General features: G+C 41.3%; 1 protein-coding gene across 4 annotated transcripts in view; it reads right to left on the reverse strand.

The window, feature by feature from the left end:
* LOC127659612 (hepatocyte cell adhesion molecule-like) overlaps nt 1-21,948 on the reverse strand; it is a 93,893-nt gene that overhangs the window by 45,137 nt on the left and 26,808 nt on the right. The window contains exons 4-5 of one of the 4 annotated variants that reach the window (XM_052149512.1): nt 21,545-21,661; nt 5,240-5,729 (exon numbers count right to left, since the gene is read on the reverse strand). The exons of 2 other annotated variants lie outside the window; for them this stretch is intronic. In XM_052149512.1, coding sequence (XP_052005472.1) covers nt 5,698-5,729; nt 21,545-21,661 — 149 coding nt within the window. In that variant the 3' untranslated portion in view covers nt 5,240-5,697. Of the gene's footprint in view, nt 1-5,239; nt 5,730-20,810; nt 21,464-21,544; nt 21,662-21,948 lie in introns of those variants that run through there. One more of the 4 variants, XM_052149511.1, reaches the window with a different exon arrangement.

Genomic DNA, 21,948 nt, shown 5'->3' on the forward strand with positions numbered 1-21,948 from the left:
TATAGAGGGCAGAGTGCTCAGTGCACTTGGATTTTCTAAAGTCCACTATCAATTCCTTGTTTTTTGTAATGTTTAAGTCCACGTTATTGACAGAGCACCATTCTGTCATATGCTGAACCTCCTCCCTGTCTCATTGTTGTCCTATATCAGCCCTACAATGATGGTATCATCAGCAAATTTGACTATGGTGTTAGTAGAGTGAATGGGTGAGCAGTCATGGGTAAAAAGGGAGTAGAGGAGGGTGCTGAGGACACCCCCCTGTGGTGTGCCAATGTTCAGGGTGAGAGTAGATGATGTGTGATCTCCCACCCTGATGTTCTGGGATCTGTTACTGAGAATGTCCAAAATCCATGTGCACAGTGAACTGCCTAAGCCCAAGTAGCTCAGTTTTTTAACCAGTTTATGGGGAATAACTGTATTAAAAGCTGAACTGAAATCCACAAACAGCATTCTTACATAGGTGTTTTCCTGGTCCAGGTGTGTAAGGGCTGTATGGAGAGCTATGATGACTCATCCTCTGTCGATTTGTTTACTCGATATGCAAACTGATGTTGGTCAAGGTCAGCAGGGATGGCAGCTTTAATATGGGAAAGGATGAGTCTCTCAAAACAATTGGTGATAATTGGAGTTAGAGAAACTGGGCGATAGTCATTAAGGCAGTTCACTGTACTTTTCTTTGGTACCGGAATATTTTTAGCTGAATTAAGGTAGGTGGGAACTTCAGACTTTAGTAGCGAGAGGTTAAAAATGTTAGTAAATACCTCTGCTAACTCTGCACAGGCCTTGAGGTTCCTTCCTGTAACTCTATCTGGACCCGCTGCTTTCCTTGCACTGACTCTGCACAGGGTAGATCTGACCTGATGTTGGTGCAGCTTAATGGGATCTTCCTTTCTTGGTAGTACAGGATGAATGCCGGCCTCTCTGTCCCGTTGATCGAAACAAGAGAAAAAAAAGGTTCGTAGTGTCTGTCAGTGTGCTGTCTGTGGAATTTGTGACTGTCTAGCTGTCCTTGTAGCCAGTGAGAGACTTAATCGCCTGCCACATACATTTGTAGTTATTACTAGTAAATTGTTCCTGTATGTGCTGCTTGTCCCTGCACTTGGCCTCTCTTATGTCCCTCCCCAGGTTTAAATACTGAATCCCTTGCTCTGAGCAGGGTCCTCACCTTGCTGTTGAATCATGGTTTCTTTTTAGGGAACACTTTAACAGCTTTCGTTCCAGACACATTCTCAGCACAAAAGTTTATATATGACAGGACAGCTGATGTGTGCCCCTCCAGGTCTGTCCCTTCAGCAAAAATTCCCCAGTCTGTGTCTTCAAAGCAGTCCTGCAGGGCTTAGGTGGCTTCCTTAGTCCATATTTTGACTGTCTTCATAATAAATCAAATAAATTGATCAATTGTCACACATTATACATACATTTCTGCATATACATGGTGATATTATTTATTTTTCACATATCCCAGCTAAGCTGGGGTCAGAGTGCAGGGTCAGCCATGATACGGCGCCCGTGGAGCAGATAGGTTCAAGGGCCCAACAGGGGTGTCTTGGTGGTGTTGGGGCTTGAACCCCTGACCTTGTGGTCAGTAACCCAGAGCCTTAACCGCTGAGCCACAATCACAATGGGGCTGGCTTTATAGGCATGTGGAAGGTTCCAGTAGACTTGATCTATCATGTTCTTTCCACTTGTCAGGAAGTTTACATACTTATGGAATCTTGGCAGAACAGAATTCAAGTTGGCATGATTGAAGTCCCCTGCTACTATAACAATGCTTAGCTTGCAGTGGTGTGTAGACAACTGTAGGCAATTAGATAGGTCTGCACTGTAACATCAGGTACTCAATATCCGGGGAGCAGTGACTATCGATGCATGTATTGCATCTACACACCAGCTGTTGTTTGTTCCCTGAAGAAGGCATGACCAGCCAGCTCGATAGCAGCGTCCGGGGTGTTCTGATCCAGCCAATTATCTGCTATGATCATTGCACAGTAATCCAAACTAAGCGAAGAAATCCGCAGTCGTAACATGTCCATTTTGTTGTGAAGCGACCGGGTGTAGGCAAAAAAAAGACTTGGAATGGCCGGTTTGTAGAGGTTAGCCTTTAGCTTAGCTTGTAACCCCCCTCTCTTGCCCCTCATCTTTTTAATTTACTTTTATGTATGTGATATTTACCCATAATAATGATTATGTTAACCATCTTTGTTCTCTCTCGAGAAACCATCCATATAAATCAAAACCTGGAATGAAACAAATGAAGGAATAGCTGTCCTGAGGTTTTGCCAGTTGAAGAGATCCTTCCAAAACTGCAAAATGATCGAGCAAGAAAAGAATAGGTGCTCGATCATTTCAGGCTCTTTCAAACAGAATCTGCAACACTGTTACGTTCCCGTGTTGTCTGCCCCATGTTTTCTGTTTCACTCATCACTGATCACATTCCATGTCACGTTTTCCTTGTTGTCTGCCCTGTGTTTCACTGTCCTTGTAAAACTACATTTCCCATCATTCCCGACCTTCACTGCCAGCACTACGTTATTGTCCACACCTGATTGTTATTTTGTCATCATCGTGTCTGTTTATTTAAACCCCGCTGTTTCCTCCTTCCTTTGTCAATCGTTATCGTTTCATGTTCTCTGCTCCTGGATGTTCCTCATGTTTGTCAACGTTTGCCCTAGATGTTTATTTGAGTTCGCTCGAGGTTTCCTTATCCTTCGTGGTTGGTTTTCACTTGTATACTTCTGAATGTTGTTTCGTGCTTAGGTGTAATTTTCCCATCGTGGACCTTTTCTTTCGTTCCTGTGTTTGTTTATTTTTATTTGTAAATAAAGCCGTGTCTAGATCCGAATTCCCTGTCTGCCTTCTCCTGATTTCCACACATTCATAACACACACACTATTAAGGGGGCATTTTATTTTAAATTTCTCAATAAAGGAATTGTACTGTATAATTTGACCAGTTTCATCCATCAAATCAACAACATATAAAACTTTTTTCTAATATCACTCTTTTTTAAATCAGGTCTTTATTGTAATGGTTCTGTTATTCCACAAGGTGGAGCCGTGTGGTGAGTAGTTGAGGGTAAATATCATTGACCAGTAATGTAAAATCTGTTTATGTAACTTTGACAGCTTAAAAGGTAATTTAGAGACCTCATTTCAGCGAAAATTCCAGCCCTCCAACTTTGTTGAATAAACATTTAGGTATATGGATCCATAATGATTTGAGAATTCCAATCATGGATTCAAATTCAATGGCTTTCAACCCACCATTATTATAATCTTTAATTATCTGGGACATTTTTATATAGTGGGTTTTGTTTTTCCATGTAAAGTTAAAAATGACCGAATTAACTTTTTTATTAGTTGAGGGGGAACGTAAAGAGAGTAACATGGAAAAATTAGTTAAGATATGCCTTCTGCTTTAGTCAAAAGAATTCTACCCAAAATCGACAGATCTCTTATAAGCCAATCATTTATACTTTCATACTTTCAAATTTCTCCTCTATGTTTAATTGTTCCCTTGTATTTATATCTGTATTTATATCTTTTGACATTGTTATAGCTAGGTATTTTATTTCAGTTTTAAAAGTAATGGATTCAATAATTTTCTCACTACAGAGGTTGCAGTTCATATTTTTTCACATTTCTGCACAGATCAGACTCTCTCGAAAATAATGAAATGATGTTCAGGACTTTACTAATTAGGGGTTTATCTTTTAAAAATATTACTGTCATCTGCAAATTGATTAATATGGTATTCATAATCAAAAATGGTAATTATTTTTAAATGAGGATGTTCACTATTAATTAAGCTAGCATTTGAGTACACAATATAAACAATTTGGTTGAAATTTGATATCCATGTCTAATCCCACGTAAAATAGAATTTTTGGTGACATTCCAGGGTTGAGAGTTAATTAACTATAAATAATGCTATAAAACATTTGAATAACCTTGCAAAACTTTGCTCCAAACCCAAGCATTCTAAGTGTTGTAAACATAAACTCATGTTCCAGAGTATCGAATGCCTTAAAATTCAATAAATAAAATGAGGCTATCTGACTGAATCATTGTTTGAAAATCAATAACATCCAAAATTAGTCTAACATGATTATGATATATCTTCCCTTGATGAATGATGATTGATATTCTTCTACAAGTTTCTCAAGAACAAGTTTAAGACGATTAACATAAACTAAGGCAAGTAATTTGTAATCATTACATAAAAGAGATATTGGTCTCCAATTATCGAGTGTTAACAGTTGTTTCTTGGATTTAGGTAGCAAGGTAATTAAACCTGTTTTCATGGTTTCATTTTTATATCAGCGCCTGCATTAATGAGTCTTCTTGGTTCCTCCCCCTAGAAGGATACACCCTGATGAAGTTGGTGACAAAAGAGGAACCAGGAAGTGAAGCTGTCTTTTTTATTGAAAGAGTCATTAACAAATAACACAACATCCATATATTGAAGACAACACAACCGTAGATGTAACAATAACCAGGGGGTTGGAAGTGAGGCTGTCTCATTATAAGTTTTTGGAACTTTGGGGACAAAACTGTAATTTGTTAATGCCACTGTGCCCTGAGAGTACAAGAGCGACACCTTGTGGTTGAAGATCATAAGAGTATCCAAAAATCCTTATAAATTTGTTATAATTTGGTCAAAATCATATGAAAATTTTGATTGGCAGAAAATCTTTAACATTTGAGATATGTTTTTAACAGGCTGTATTTAGCATTCAAAAGTAATTGTTTGTTTATTGTTGTTGTTTTGTAAACTGATTGGAACACATGCAACAAATGCTAAATTAACAGTTTGACACAGAAAACAGACAGCAAACCAAGAGCAGTTTAGACAGATGAAACAATCAAAATAAGATTCTCATTTTTCTTTCTTTCACTTTTTCTTTTTATTATGCCCCCCTTTGAAACAAATTTGCTATGTAAATATTATTGCACTCAGTAAAAATATCAAACTACTCAAATAGTCATGTGTCACATGTTGTTAAAAAGATCTCAAAGAGTAAAATACATCCAGCCTATTTGTGTTACATACAGACAAAAATATGGCAAGTAATTCATGTGAACAGGTGTTGCATTATCTCTTATAACTTCATGAAAAATAAACATAACATAAAACATCACATATGATTATTTAGAGTCTGTGATTATCTTTCAAACGAGTCCACACACAAGATAATCAGATGTATAGATCATTAGATAATCCACATGAAGCACAATGTTACATATGACCACCAGGAGATGGCGCCAAATACACGACACAGACTCAATGATGCCTCAAATGACACAGAATGAAACTCACTCTGTGAAATCTCATGACTAAAATCATGTGTGCATGCTATGCAAACCTTTAGTCGTTGTGTTTGCATGTGTAATTAGTTCTTATGTACAATTATTATCTTTTATTTGTGTGGAGATGCTTTTGGACACTATGATCAATTATATTTGTAATGTTGTAACTTTTGATTGATTTGTCGTATCAACACGAAATCTTTCTCGGATACAGGTTTTTTTTGTTATAAGCTTTTACTTTTGGGGTATGCCACTGAAACAGGAAATCTTTAAAAACACAGAGAGCTTAAGAAATTTCTCATATCTGTGATGAAATCTGCTGCGGCTCTCATGTTCTGCTGTTCTGTGTTGATATCATCGTCTAAATCTTGTCATTCTCAGTTTTGATCTAGAGAGCGATTTCCTCTTCCTGTTTCCTTCCTAAAAACACATCATTTGCATGTCATTTGCATATTGTCATGAGAAATGATGATGATGATGATGATGATAAATGTGTCTCACCTGATGTGTGTGTTCTGCAGTATTTGATGTAGATGTGAAAACCTCCTAACAGAGTCAACAGAAGCATCATCTCCAAACTCCACACCACCACAAACCCCACAGACACTGAACGCTCAACTACACAAACACAAGAAAGATCATGTGTCTGTCTGTTAATGCATTCTGCAGAATTTCACAGATTTCAGAAAGACAATAAATACAGAAAAAAACAGACAATGATTATCTGTTAATATCAAACTCTGGATCAATTGAAGTTTTTATTCTAGAATTAAATTATGAGAACAGTAATTTTGTTTTGTTTTTTAAAGAATAATTATGTAATTTTGAAATTATGGTCTTGAAAATAAAACAGATAAAGATCTTTATAGTATAGACTTACAGTTGAAGTCAGAAGTTTGCATACACTAAGTTAACTGTGCCTTTAAGCAGCTTGGAAAATTCTAGAACATGATGTCAAGCCTTTAGCCAATTAGCCAATTAGCTTCTGATAGGACGTGTACTAAACTGGAGGTGTACCTGTGGCCTACCTTCAAACTCAGTGCCTCTTTGCTTGACATCATGAGAAAATCAAACGACAGGGTCATCTATGAGATATTTAGCACCGGGTTCTCCACAAACATGCAGTGTGTGATGTGAGAGGGGCGGCACTCATCCAGCCGCACCCCGACCCCATCTCGAATGGCTCTCCTCGCCGGGCCCTAACGGGGCGGCAATCCCAGACCAATCAGAGTCCCGTGGTATGTTTAGGAGTATTTCTGATTAAGAGCCATTCAGTCATAATCCCACAGATGGTAGCTTCGCACCAGTGGCTCCTTAGCCAAGCACACAAAACAAATGTCTGAACCTGCGGTTCCTCTCGTACTGAGCAGGATTACTATTGCAACAACACATCATCAGTAGGGTAAAACTATGTCTCAAGATGGTCTAAAAAAGCATCGTTGACCTCCACAAGTCTGGTTCATCCTTGGGAGCAATTTCCAAATGCCTGAATGTACCACGTTCATCTGTACAAACACAGCCATCATACCGCTCAGGAAGGAGACTCATTCTGTCTCATAGAGATGAACATAGATTGGTGGGAAAGGTGCAAATCAATCCCAGAACAACAACAAAAGACCTTGTGAAGATGCTGAAGGAAACCGGTCGACGAGTATCTATATCCACAGCAAAATTAGTCCTATATCAACATAACCTGAAAGGCTGCTCAGCAAGAAGCCACTGCTCCAAATCACATGGGGACAAAGATCTTTTTGGAGAAATGTTCTCTGGTCTGATGAAACAAAAATTAAACATTTTGTCCATAATGACCATCATTATGTTCGAAGGAAAAAAGGTGAGGCTTGCAAGCCAAAGAACACCATCACAACCAAAGTCAAGGGATTGGTGTGGCCATCACAAAGCCAGAACAAACCTGACTCAATGACACCAGTTCTGTCTGGAGGAATGGGCAGCAAAATTCCAGCAACTTATTGTGAGGAGCTTGTGGAAGGCTACACAAAACATTAACATGTAAGGTGTATGTAAACTTCTGACTTCAACAGTACATTGCTGATATCTCTAGATTAGCTGTAAATAATCTCACCTGGACATCGGTCTACACTAGTGGTGTTCTGTCCATGACTGACGCTGTTCTTCACAGTGCAGGAGATGCTTCCAGAAGTTTCCTCATCCAGATGAATGGTGTTATTTCCATCCTCCAGTTCTTGTCCATTCAGAGTCCATTTGAAGATGAGCTGATCCCCCTCAGAGGAGCAGGACACCCGCTTCTCCCCACTGGACGAGCAATTGATTGACACTTCCACTGAGCCAATAGGAGCTGGAGGGAGGGACACCGTTGTTCATTATGTATACTCTGCACAGTATTATATGTTCTGTATGCATGGGATGATCTACTCTGCCCTATGAAGCCATAACTCAGTAACCTGAGAAAATGGCGTTTGATGATGTTCGATCCCCACAGCCACCACCATTGTGTCCTTGAGCAAGACACTTAACTCCAGGTTGCTCCGGGGGAATTGTTCCTGTAATAAGTGCACTGTGGGTATAAGCGTCTGCCAAATGCATAAATGTAAATGTGTAATAATGTAATCAGGTCGTGTGACAACAATGTAGCATACTACTAGCAGTACACAGTACGCAGTACACTGCGCAGTATACACTAGTATTTCATTCTGAATGTCACCTAAATCAATGGAAATAAGTCTTTATAAATCTTATAGAAATGGCAGTTTCTTTTGAAGGATCTGAAAGGATCTGTTTTTAAAGTAACGTGTGTGTGTCTGTAATGTTTGAACAGTCTCCTGTCCACCAGAGGGAGCCCTCACCTGAATTCTGAACACTGTCACTTCCAGTTTCCTGCCACATCCGTTCCTGCCATGTCACTTACTGTTTGTCTTTTATATAAGCCATGCATTCACACTCCCATATTGCGAAGTATTGCCAGTTCATCTGCCTTACCAAGCGTTTATCAAGTATATTCTCGTTCTGCCTCATGTTATGATATTCTGCCTGTTTATAGGATTCTCGGATTACCCTTTCTGTCTTGTTGACCTTATTGGATTGTTTGCCTGTTGTCTACCACTGCCTGTTATACTGACCACGTTTGAGCCTTCTGATTTGGATTTGTTCATTAAACACTTCTGCAATATGATTCTATCCTGATCTCCAGTCAGAGTTCATTACAGTGACTTCAACACAGCAAACATACATCTGTCTTCTACTTCAATTTCTTTTTATTTTCTTATTAACTTATTTATTTTAATTTTATGATGATTCTTAGTGTTTCTATGCTTTGCTATTGCTGCATGTTTAATGTTGTGTGCTGTATTGTCATCACAATTTATAGCTCATTTTTACCATCACTTTGTGGACTGCCTCTTGGGCTTGTAGAAGAGTTAACGTATAGGTTACGTATGTAACCTCCATTCCCTGATGGAGGGAACGAGACGTTGAGCGCATAATATGCCTCTGATCTATGAAAAAAGGCCAGTGAGAAGTTGGCAGACAGTATTTGCATACCTCGCCCCCGGACATACGGGTATAAAGGCGAGGAAATACTATGAGTTCATTCAGGATTTTCTGAGGAGCCTGAAATGGTCCGGCCACTATAGTAGCTCGGCTCTGCGATGTGGCCGGGAGGACACAACGTCTCGTTCCCTCCATCAGGGAACGGAGGTTGCATACGTAACCTAGACGTTCCCCGTCTGTCGCTCTCTCGACGTTGTGTAAAACAAAGTCGTTGGAATCCTTCTGGTTACCCTAGACAGGGAAACAAGGCAACGCTTGCCAACCTGGGAACGGGCCGAGCCTGGCTGGGCCTCTTTTCTCTCTATGTTTCTCGGCATAGAGCAATAAATGTCCGGGGCCCTTACATGCATCGAGGAAAGGGGGTCTTACCCATTTTCCTATTCTTTCAGGGGGGAAAAGACCCTGCGGAGACCACACCTGCCCAGAAGGGGAAGTAAGAGTGGTGATTAAATCACATGGGTTTTTAGGCGACATGTGGAAAGTGGCGCAGTGGTAGATCCAGCCTCAAGGAGGGGGGACTTGCGACAACACGGCGACAGTAGGACAGCTGGGACTGCCTAAGGGAGACGCGGGTCCACTTTTGTAAGGGGGAGTCCTCAACCTGTGTAGCACCTATTCCAGTACAGGGTAGATTAAGTACCCGTAGTGGACTTGGTCGGCGAGTTCCTCCGCTGAACTGTAGACCCAAAAGGGCTAGGGAGGCATCATCCAGGGATCTTAATGAGTGGGATCTCCTGGGAGAGAAAGCGCACCGTTTTGCCTCTGCCGAGGGAAAGGGCGCTGGGAGCAAGCGATCCACCCGGTCAGTTCGTCAGCGTGTCACCAAGTTCTACCAGCTTGGACCTGAGAAGACACGGGACGATACTGACTCAACCCGGAGATTGTAAAAAGGCCTGGTTGTGATAGGCCAATTAAATGGCATCCACGACCCAGTGGGAAAGCCTCTGTTTGGAGACAGCGTTCCCTTTCCGCTGTCCACCAAAGCAGACAAAGAGCTGCTCAGAGCATCTAAAGCTCCGCGTGCCTTCCAAACAGGTGCGCAAAGCACGTACCGGACACAGCAACGATGGGGCTGGGTCTGCCTCCTCCCGGGGCAGCGCTTGCAGGTTCACTACCTGGTCTCAAAAGGGCACGGTAGGAACCTTGGACACATAGCCCAGTCGCAGTCTTAGGATCACATATTTGTCTGCCAGACCGAACTCCTGGCAAATGTTGCTGACAGATTGCAGGTCCCCAACCCTCTTGATGGAGGTGAGCGCGATCAGCAGGGCCGTCTTTAGGGAGAGGGCCCTGAGTCCGGCTGATTCTAGCGGCTCGAAGGGGGATCTCTGAAGACTGGAGAAGACCACCGAGAAATCGCAGGAGGGGAACAGGCTTGGCCGGGAGGGATTTAACCTAGGTAGGTGGTAGACCAGCTAGATCTTCCGCGTTCCATCCCATTTGAGCAAAGTTTGAGCAAAGCTCGGTTGAAAACTCGCAAGTCCAAGATCAGTCGTAAGCCGCCGCCTTTCTTGGGTACAATGAAGTAAGGGCTGTAGAAACCCTTCTTCATTTTGGTTGGAGGGACAGGCTCTATCGCGTCTTTGAGTAAAAGAGTAGCGATTTCCGCATGCACGGATTTATCATGTTCGCCGTGTACTGCAGTAATGTGGACGCCCGCAAAGGGGGCGGGGGCCTGGCAAACTGAATTTCGTAACCGAGTTGGATGGTCCGGGCCAGCCAGCGTGACGGGTTGGGAAGTGAAAGCCACGCAATCTCCATGCTAGGAGCACCAAAGGGACGAGTATTTTTGATGTACCCGGCAGGGCTTCGCAGCGGGGCGGAGCAGATTGTATGGCGTCGGGAGGCAAGGGTGCGTCCCGAGGCTCTAGTGCTGAGAAAAGACTTAAAGCACTTACCTTGCTCCGCACACCCGGCAGGGGGTGGGTTAGCGACTGAGGAGGAGGTCCGGTGTAGGCGTCCTCTGAACTTGGGGGACAGGGAACAGTCGTGGGGCTGAAGGCGGGGGGTCCACGTCCAGCATGCCGGGACTGTTGAGATCTGCAGTGTGCTGTGAGAACGGCATTTGCGGTCCACAGAGACAAAGGAAATAGCTCTATTATTGAGAATTTTGGTACCGCCGCCCCGAATTAAATAAATTCATTCAACAAAAGATTCTGCTCCCGGATGGAGTGGTCTTACCATCTCCAGAGCTAACATCTCGTGCTCTGGGTCGAACGTCTCAGGAGTGCCTGGGTGCCTTCCGGGTCCTCGAGGGGGTCCGTGAGACAGGGGGGCATCTGCTTCCTGCGGGGCGCTAGACGCGTGGGCTGAGAGCTGGGCACAGGTTGAGGTGGAGCAGCCTGGTGTTTCTTCGCAGGGGGACGCATGTCGCTCATCTGAGCATCAGCCTCAGCCTGGGTGTGCTGGCCTGAAGGCGGCAGCCCAGGGGAGTCATCCGCGTCAGATACCATGCTCTCCGATGCAGCGGTGAGCTCATCCACATCGAGCTCCAGAGGATAGGCAGGCTGGCTGTAAGGTGAGCCGCTGTTGCCTCGAGCATGGACGGGAGTCTAAGAGCGTGCTGGGGGGGGTGGTCCGAGGGGGCGTACCCGGCGGAGCAGCACCCGCTGCCATCCCCTGATCGCCTCCAGCGCCAGCCGCATCGTCCTCAATCCCGTGGGAATAAGGAGCAATGCGGGGGATGGCTGGAGTGGCTTGCTTTCTATTGAAAGCGAGCCGCGACCGCAACGTTGCCATGGTCATGCCCTCGCAGTGAGAGCATGAACCATCCACAAACACAGCCTCGGTGTGATCGCTGCCCAGACATATGAGACAATGCCTGTGGCCGTCTGAAGCGGAGAGCACTCTACCATATCCAGGAACTACACAGGGGCTGAAAAGGACGTTCAACGCCGCTGTGTATTGCTCTTTTAGTGAAATATATTATATTAAAGAAAATCACTCTTTTAATAACTCTTTTAGAGATTTTTCTCTGTGCTGTCGAAGCGCCCAGGGGCAAATTGCACTGCGTGCAAGGAAGGAGAAAGCCGCTGTAATGCGCCATCAATCCAACAGCATGCAGAGTGTCAGAGGAATACAGGAACAGGTATGACTCGTAGCAAACAGCATGCAAAACCAACGGCTCCGAAGAAAATTTCTGAATGAACTCATAGTATTGCCTCGCCTTTATACCCGTATGTCCGGGGGCGGGGTATGCAAGTACTGTGTGCCAACATTGTTCTCATTGTCCTTTTTTCATAGATCAGAGGCATATTCGGTGCTCAAGAGAGACCCCTAGTGTTGCTTCTGTGACACATCGTCGAGAGAGCGACAGATGGGGACTTGTTTTAGATATCTGACAAACCGTGATATTTGAAAGTCTTCTGATAGAGAGAAATCCAGTAAAGTGACTGCATCAACACTTTTACTAACATTAAATACTTAAACATTCAACAATGACCAACAAGAATGAAAACTTTCACAGACAGGCAACTATGTGAGATTGTAATAAGTCAGACGAGAGAGATAATTTACCTTCAACAATCACTTGAAGATTTACTGCATGTGTTTGTGTGCCATCAGGCGTATAAATCTTTAATCTGTATGTCCCTGAATCTGTTCTGATCACACTGTTTAAAATCAGAGTCCCATTATTAAAGATGAACTCAGATCTGTTTCTAATGGATTCATATTCCTCATATTCCTTTATCTTGTTATTCTTTACTCTAAAAACTCTCTCTTTAACATCGTTGAGTTTCTTATATAACTTCAGCCTTTGATCTCGAGCGTCCGTCACCATCTGCAGATTGAGTTTGTGTCCCAGAGATGTGTAACAGGGATCTGTCTGATTAAACCTGCAGAACATCTCCACACCTGAACAACACAAACACAAACACACAATCATATATAATATAAATAGCTCTCATCACACATTACACAAACATACACAGAATTCAAGTTCTACAGATTAAACATATCAGACAGTCAATCTGATGTCACTGAAACATCTGATCTCAGTTCATCACTGTCAAATAATCTTCAACATAAACACACAACTCTCTCACTGTGACTTACATGATCTCACATATTACTATAATACTCCACAATATACACTGGAGATACATCACTGCAATTATTCAATGTTTCTTAACATGAGTTTGATGTGAAAGTGGACTCACATGTATCAGTTGGTATCAGCAGCAGCAGCATTAGTCCAAAGATGAACAGCATTTCTCTGACGTCCAGTTTCCAGAAGAGTCCAATCCCAGCAGAAGAGTGTGAATGCTGCTTCAGATTGTGTCATGAGTGTGTGGAGTTCTGTCAGTCTGTGTTCGGAGGCTCATGTAGCGTCGTCACTCTGATAAACTGGACTCACGTCAGCAAAGATTTCACAGTCTCACACCACAAAGAGGATGTTTACTCATATGGTGAAGACACTGTGGGTGATCAATTTCTATTTACATACATTTAAAAAAATAGAGGAAGAAGCACAATATGCTTAAAAGATAAATAAAGATGTGGACTCTTACAAACATTGTTACGTCCCTGTGGTTGTGCGTGGATGTTTCTCTTTTTCTCTATCTCTCTCTCTCACATTCTTAGGCTCGCTCAACCACTGGTCTGCTGTTGGCTGGGAGAGCTGTCAATTTCTATCTATGACGTGACGTCACCTCCCCCGCAGCCAATCAAGTTTCCCGCCAGCAGTTAATGGGAAGCTGCAAAGAACGCGTGGACAGCTTGTTTTCCTGTCGCTCTGCTTTGTTGCCCTGTACGTTCGTTATTATCTTTGCCATCTCGTTTTGAATATTATTGTGACACGTTCCCTTTTATGTTCTTATTTTTGCCCTTTATGATGGCGTGGTTTGAGGTTACCAAGAGTAATGTGGACAGGTAAAAATGTCACGTAACTTACACAAAACAACACCTAGGAAAACTCGATGTATATACACATCATGTAAGCAAGTGAATGCCGCTGAAGAGGTTTGTCTTTACTTTTCTTTTCTTTATTAGTTAGATTAGAGGTTTGATTTACAAGTCAGACTGAGTTGTTTTTTGTTCTTTTTATTCATTTGGCTTCACTAATTACGTTCCTTTATTCTCTTGGGTTAACTAATTATCTGGTATCTTTTGAGCTGTAAATAGTTTGCTTATTATTTTCTTTGTTTATATTCACCACATTATTATTAACATTATTCATCTTTTTGGTATAATTAGCAAATGAATGTTCACAATGTAGTTATTAAAGTTAGTTACAGCTCATCTGTTCCACACTCTGGTTAAAAGGATCCTCAATTCAGTTTATTTGTATACAGCTGTGGCATGGGGGGGTCATGTGTCGTTCTGCAGGAGAGAGAGAGCGGTAATGCTCTTCACCTGGGTCATAATTATCTCTAACACCTGTCTCTTATTATAGTGATGGCGGAGGGAGACCTAAAAAGGCTCGACAGAGTGTCGGAGAAGAAAGAGAGTGGCCTGAAAGCACAATACCCCAAACAGAGAGAGAGAGAGAGAGACAGAGAGAGAGAGAGAGAGAGTATGCTGCGAATATCTATTGCTTTACTTTCAATTATTTTGAGTTATCGACGGTTACCGTCCATTGTGTAAAAGAAAGCCAAAATAAAAGGACTGACTTCGAACCTGCTTCATTGTCTCATGAATCATCCATTGCCCACGAACCAAGATCTTTCTACAGTGGTGCCGAGTACCTGGCTTTGGAGGAGAACGCCATTATGGAGTCCTAACCACTGGGCGAAGTCTTCAAGACCCTCATCAGCATCCAGTAAAATCAGCACCAGGTCCTCATGGAGGTACGCCTGGAGCAGGAACAATGCTTCGACCCCCCCCCCCCACCCCCCCCGGAGCCGACCCCACTGGTGACCCTTACAAAGATGGGGCCAAACGACGATACGGAGGCCTTCCTCGACCTGTTTGAGAAGACAGCAGAGGTTTGGAGGTGGCCTCCCGATCAGTGGTGGCCCGCCTGTTGCCTTTACTCTCCGGAGAGATGCATCTAGCGGCATAGAAACTTCCCACTGCCAGACTCCTAGATTACAGCAACCTGAATAAGGCCATGCAGCAATGGGTTGGTCGGACCCCGGAGCAGAGTCAGCAGATTTTCTGGTCCCGAGCTTCGGGAAGCATGGCCGCCCATTTAAACTGCCCATTCCCTTTTGAGCAGTTTAAAAGCGGATGCACACGGAAAATGCAGGCAGTTGAATCACGATAAGAGAATAATGCGGGGGAAATCCCGATGCGCTTTGAAAAGTCCAGTGACAAGAGCAGTTCATCAACATGGCATATTGATTTGAAAAGGAATTATTTTACAACGTGAGAAGAAAGAACCTGTGGAATGATACGAGACACCTGAAACTCCAGTACATCTATGCAGGAAATAAAGGAATCAAGTATTCCGGTAGTGTCGTATAAAGATAACCTGCTCTGTATCAAATGCAGACAGTAGTTCTTAATCTTTACCTCAATTGGGTCACACTCGCAACCAATCGAGTACAATAGATATTAGGATATTAGACAGTACATGTGACAGCTTTCCAGGGACTGTATAAAATCACTTTCTGGTGGAGAATTTTATTTTGTTCTTTGATAAAAGGACGGATGTTGGATAACCTGCATTGTTGAATTCATGCATTGGAAGCATCAAAGTTTGAAAGTCTGAAAGTTTTGATAGTGTGCGTTAATCTGTCAGATCCATCAGTGAAAGATTCTCTGGGACTGCGTTTATTTAAAAGCTTGTTGAATGTGAATGTTAAGAAGAAATGTAACTTGCAATAAACGGACAAATTTGTGAAACCTTTTATTTTCATTTAAAACTGTTACACTCTGAAAACTAGTTCTGAAGCATTGGTTTATTAAATGTTCTGCAAACGCAGAAAGAGATTATTAAGAAGAAATGCTCAAGTGTGATTAAATGTGTTACAAATCATCTGAAAAACTGCAAACATTACAGAAGATTAAATCCACAGAACACAGACATTAAAACACAAGAATCTTCTGTTCTGTGATGATGTCGTCATCTAAATCTTGTCATTCTCAGTTTTGATCTAGAGACCGATATCGTCTTCCTGTTTCCTTCCTAAAAACACATCATTTGCATGTCATTTGCATATTGTCAAGTGAAATGTATGATGATGATGATAAATGTGTCTCACCTGATGTGTGTGTTCTGCAGTATGTGATGTAGATGTGAAAACCTCCTAACAGAGTCAACAGAAGCATCATCTCCAAATTCCACACCACCACAAACACCACAGACACTGAACGCTCAACTACACAAACACACAAACACAAAACCAATCAATCAATCAATCAATCAATCAATAAATCAATCTATCAATCAATCAATCAATCAATCAATCAATCAATCAATCAATCTATCAATCAATCAATCAGTCAGTCTATCAATCAATCAATCAATCAATCAATCAATCTATCTATCAGTCTATCAATCAATCAATCAATCAATCAATCAATCTATCTATCAGTCTATCAATCAATCAATCAATCAATCAATCTATCAATCAATCAATCAATCAGTCAGTCTATCAATCAATCAATCAATCAATCTATCAATCAATCAATCAATCAATCAGTCAGTCTATCAATCAATCAATCAATCTATCTATCTATCAGTCTATCAATCAGTCAATCAGTCTATCAATCAATCAATCAATCAGTCAATCAGTCTATCAATCAATAAATCAATCAGTCAATCAGTCTATCAATCAATCAGTCTATCAATCAATCTATCTATCAGTCTATCAATAAATCAATCAGTCAATCAGTCTATCAATCAATCAGTCTATCAATCAATCAATCAGTCAGTCTATCAATCAATCAATCAATCAATCTATCTATCAGTCTATCAATCAATCAATCAATCAATCAATCAGTCAATCAATCGATCAATCAATCAGTCTATGTTCAGTTAAATGTATATATCTGCAGGAGTTTGAATATACAGTATAAATGTGGAGTTACTGTATAGATATAAACAATGTAGATATTCTGAGATTGTTAATTATTATAGTTGCACAAGTTCTAGAAATGAGAAATACATCTAGAATAATCCTTATGACAAACAAAAGCTCATTGTCATTTATCATACACCCTTCATGCACTAGGTGTCAGTAAAGTCCATGACCATGAATAAGAGCCCGAGAGAACAAAATATAATCATTTACACAGCAACACTACACATTTTTACAACAGTTTCAGGTCTTACATTAGCATTTTATTAATTTATTATTCATGTTTTATGTGCTGTTTTATGATTAGGTGTTGTGTGTTCTGGTTTACTGTTTGGTTTGTTTATATTTTATTTTAATATGAATCTTTGTGATTTTTTCACAGAAATGATGTAGTACTGTACATCGTTGTATAGCGGAGGTGTTTATTTCCATCCATCCATCCATCTTCATCCGTTTATCCGAAGTCGGGTCACGGAGGCAGCTGCTCCAGCATGGGGCCCCAAATTTCCCTATCCCGAGCCAGTTTGAGAGAGAGAGAATTACGGGCAGATGCCCTCTGTGTGTTTGTGTGTCTTTTTATTTAATTAAATATTATTTATATTGTTAAGCCGGTTCTCGCCTCCTCCTTTCCCCTGAACCCCCCTTACACTGGTGCCGAAACCCAGAAAGGAGAGAGTGAATAACCGTCGCAGAGTCCTCGACACTGCAGTCTACCCAGTGGAGCTCCGCTGCCATCAGCGGGGCGAGTGGGGACTGGACTCCCCGACCGCCTGGAGCGATGGAGCCGCTGCCAGGGGCGGAGGAGTGACCTGCAGTCCCCGGAAACATGGAGGGGTCGAGATAAGACCACCGTCTGCGAAACAACCGCCTGGAGAGGGCGGAGGGGCAGAGGAGTGTCCCCATGGGTTGCCGGGAATGCAAAGAGGCGTTCTGTCCACTGGGTGTCGGAATGTTTGACTCCAGTCCACCCGGGGAGGAGCGGCTTTCGTTCACCTGAGAGTGTGGAGGAGTGATCAGGGACCACGCGATGGCGCATCAGAGAACCTGTGAGTGAGCTGCTCCGCCCCGACCCCCCGGAGAGGAAGGCGGGGATGTACGTCATGCCGGGGGCTCCGGGGAAGAGGGTAGAGCAGAGGAGAGCGGGGCCAGGCTGGAACGATATGCGACTGGTCCCCAATCAGCCTGATGGGCGCAAGGGATAAAGGTGGCCGGTGACAACAGTTAGAGAGAGAGAGAATTACGGGCAGCTGCCCTATATGTGTTTGTGTGTCTTTTATTTGATTAAATATTATTTATATTGTTAAGCCGGTTCCCGCCTCCTCCTTTCCCCTGAACCCCCTTACATGTATATATATATATATCAATGAGAGATACTTGAAATAAGACTTGTACTAAGTCAGTCAACCCACTGGGAACCTACATTTTAACTATTAAACAGACTAATCCATTGATCAGACTGTACTTCTATCCCTCACAGCCTCGTTTTCATTCCCATCAAAAATGAAATACGGTGCTACTCTAAATAAGGTCAATTTCCAACAGAGAAACGTGAATGCAATCGTGAATGTCTTCGGTGACTTCAGTTTGGGTCTGTTCTTCACACAAGGTGATTGATTTGCTACAAAAGACTTGAAATATAAAGCACACGTCATGTGGACAACTTTTATAATAATTTTATTCATTGCAACTGCATGGAAAGAAACATGGTTTCTCAGCAGGAAACGGAGGATGGAGTGCGTACTCCAGGTAGGGAATGAGGTTTTGCCCCAAGTGAAGGAGTTCAAGTATCTCGGGGTCTTGTTCACGAGTGAGGGGACAATGGAGCGGGAGGTTGCCTGGAGAATCGGGGCAGCGGGGGCGGTATTGCACTCGCTCTATCGCACCGTTGTCACGACAAGAGAGCTGAGCCGGAAGGCAAAGCTCTCGATCTACCGGTCAATTTTCGTTCCAACCCTCACCTATGGTCATGAAGGCTGGGTCATGACTGAAACTGAATTTCTCCTCTATGTTTAATTGTTCCCTTGTATTTATATCTGTATTTATATCTTTTGACATTGTTATACCTAGGTATTTTATTTCAGTTTTAAAAGTAATGGATTCAATAATTTTCTCACTACAGATGTTGCAGTTCAAATTTTTTTTAATTTAAGCACAGATCAGACTCTCTCGAAGATAATGAAATGATGTTCAGGACTTTACTAATTAGGGGTTTATCTTTTAAAAATATTACTGTCATCTGCAAATTGATTAATATGGTATTCATAATCAAAAATGGTAATTATTTTTAAATGAGGATGTTCACTATTAATTAAGCTAGCATTTGAGTACACAATATAAACAATTTGGTTGAAATTTGATATCCATGTCTAATCCAACGTAAAATAATTTTTTTGGTGACATTCCAGGGTTGAGAGTTAATTAACTATAAATAATGCTATAAAACATTTGAATAACCTTGCAAAACTTTGCTCCAAACCCAAGCATTCTAAGTGTTGTAAACATAAACTCATGTTCCAGAGTATCGAATGCCTTAAAATTCAATAAATAAAATGAGGCTATCTGACTGAATCATTGTTTGAAAATCAATAATATCCAAAATTAGTCTAACATGATTATGATATATCTTCCCTTGATGAATGATGATTGATATTCTTCTACAAGTTTCTCAAGAACAAGTTTAAGACGATTAACATACACTAAGGCAAGTAATTTACAATCATTACATAAAAGAGATATTGGTCTCCAGTTATCGAGTGTTAACAGTTGTTTCTTGGATTTAGGTAGCAAGGTAATTAAACCTGTTTTCATGGTTGGGGACCCATTCTGACTGCATTCCAAAAGTGCATTATATAGAAGCTTCCTAATATCGTTCCAAAAGTATTTGAAAAATTCTGTTGATAAACCATCAATTCCTGGTGATTTGCCACTTTTCATTTGTTTTAATGCAGTATCTATTTCCGTTATTTTTAAATCCTCTTCAAGTAAGTATTTATCATCCTCGTTCAATGACACTCAGTCTCCACTACATGGTCAATTACTGAGCCTATAAACCTGTTAAATAATACCATTACTCCAGCCGAACATAAGGAGCCATGTGCAAAGAAGGCAGAATCTCCCTACTGAATCTTCCAGAATTTTTCATCCAGTTCAGTCGAATAAGTCTCTTGTAAGAAAACACAGTTGGATTTTTATTCCTTGCAAAACCAAAAAATAGCTTTACGCTTAACACTGTTTTTCAACCATTTACCATTTAAAGATAACAAAGAAATGAACATAACTTAATGCACTGAAATTTGTTCTTTATGCAGGAGTGATCATGCTGTCCTTAACAACTCAATAACAAAACCATACCACAAATTAGAAATGAACCGTGGTTTTAAACATTTACAACTTTCTCTTTTTTCCCTTTTTGTTGATTGATTAGTCAGAATATTTCCATCTGATATTGATTAAGGGTCAATTCTGTGTCCGTCAATGAGTGCATAGCCTTCACTTACAGAAGCTTTTTTCCCTTTTTTCTGGCTTCTTGCACCAATGGCCACAACTTAGCCCATGCTTTCTGATCTTCCTTTGGGGCTGGGCAGTGGAGAGTGTTCATATCTTATTCTGTCATCGTTTTCATCATCGCTTCAATTTCTTCTTCTTAAGAGCCATCAAATTATAGTGATGGTCTGAGATACCGGTGTGTGCTTGATCAGTATTAGCCATCACGAACATGATTAAAAGTTACAGATATTAACTTAAGAGATATAGAATACATTTTGGAGCGATTATGCCTAATGTTGGTAGGTTTCTTTGTCAAAGTTTCGGTGCTAGGACATTATAAAACTTTTTATATCAGCGCCTGCATTAATGAGTCTTCTTGGTTCCTCCCCCTAGAAGGATACACCCTGATGAAGTTGGTGACAAAAGAGGAACCAGGAAGTGAAGCTGTCTTTTTTATTGAAAGAGTCATTAACAAACATATAACACAACATCCATATATTGAAGACAACACAACCGTAGATGTAACAATAACCAGGGGGTTGGAAGTGAGGCTGTCTCATAATAAGTTTTTGGAACTTTGGGGACAAAACTGTAATTTGTTACTGCCACTGTGCCCTGAGAGTACAAGAGCGACACCTTGTGGTTGAAGATCATAAGAGTATCCAAAAATCCTTATAACTTTGTTATAATTTGAGATATTTTTTTAACAGGCTGTATTTAGCATTCAAAAGTAATTGTTTGTTTATTGTTGTTGTTTCGTAAACTGATTGGAACACATGCAACAAATGTTAAATTAACAGTTTGACACAGAAAACAAACACACGACACAGACTCAATGATGACTCAAATGACACAGAATGAAACTCATTCTGTGAAATCTCATTTCATGTGTAATGTTATAACTTTTGATTGCTTTGTCGTATCAACACAAAAATCTTTCTCGAATAAAGGTTTTTTTGTTGTTGTTATAAGCCTTTACTTTTGGGAAATGCTACTGAAACAGGAAATCTTTAAAAACACAGAGAGCTTAAAGGGTTTTGAAGTACTTTCTCAAATCTGTGTTGAAATCTGCTGCTGCTCTCATTAATCTTCTGTTCTGTGTTGATGTCATCGTCTAAATCTTGTCATTCTCAGTTTTGATCTAGAGAGCGATTTCCTCTTCCTGTTTCCTTCCTAAAAACACAATATTTGCATGTCATTTGCATATTTTCATGAGAAATGATGATGATGATGATGATGATAAATGTGTCTCACCTGATGTGTGTGTTCTGCAGTATTTGATGTAGATGTGAAAACCTCCTAACAGAGTCAACAGAAGCATCATCTCCAAACTCCACACCACCACAAACACCACAAACACTGAACGCTCAACTACACAAACACAAGAAAGATCATGTGTCTGTCTGCTAATGCATTCTGCAGAATTTCACAGATTTCAGAAAGACAATGACAACAAAGTCTGATCCAGTAAATACAGAAAAAACAGACAATGATTATCTGTTAATATCAAACTCTGGATCAATTGAACAACAAAGGACCTTGTGAAGATGCTGGAGGAAACAGGTAGACGAGTATCTAGATCCACAGCAAAACGAGTCCTATATAAACATAACCTGAAAGGCTGCTCAGCAAGGAAGAAGCCGCTGCTCCAAAACCAC

The sequence above is a fragment of the Xyrauchen texanus genome, chromosome 19 (genome assembly GCF_025860055.1).
Source record: "Xyrauchen texanus isolate HMW12.3.18 chromosome 19, RBS_HiC_50CHRs, whole genome shotgun sequence".
NCBI lineage: Eukaryota > Metazoa > Chordata > Actinopteri > Cypriniformes > Catostomidae > Xyrauchen > Xyrauchen texanus.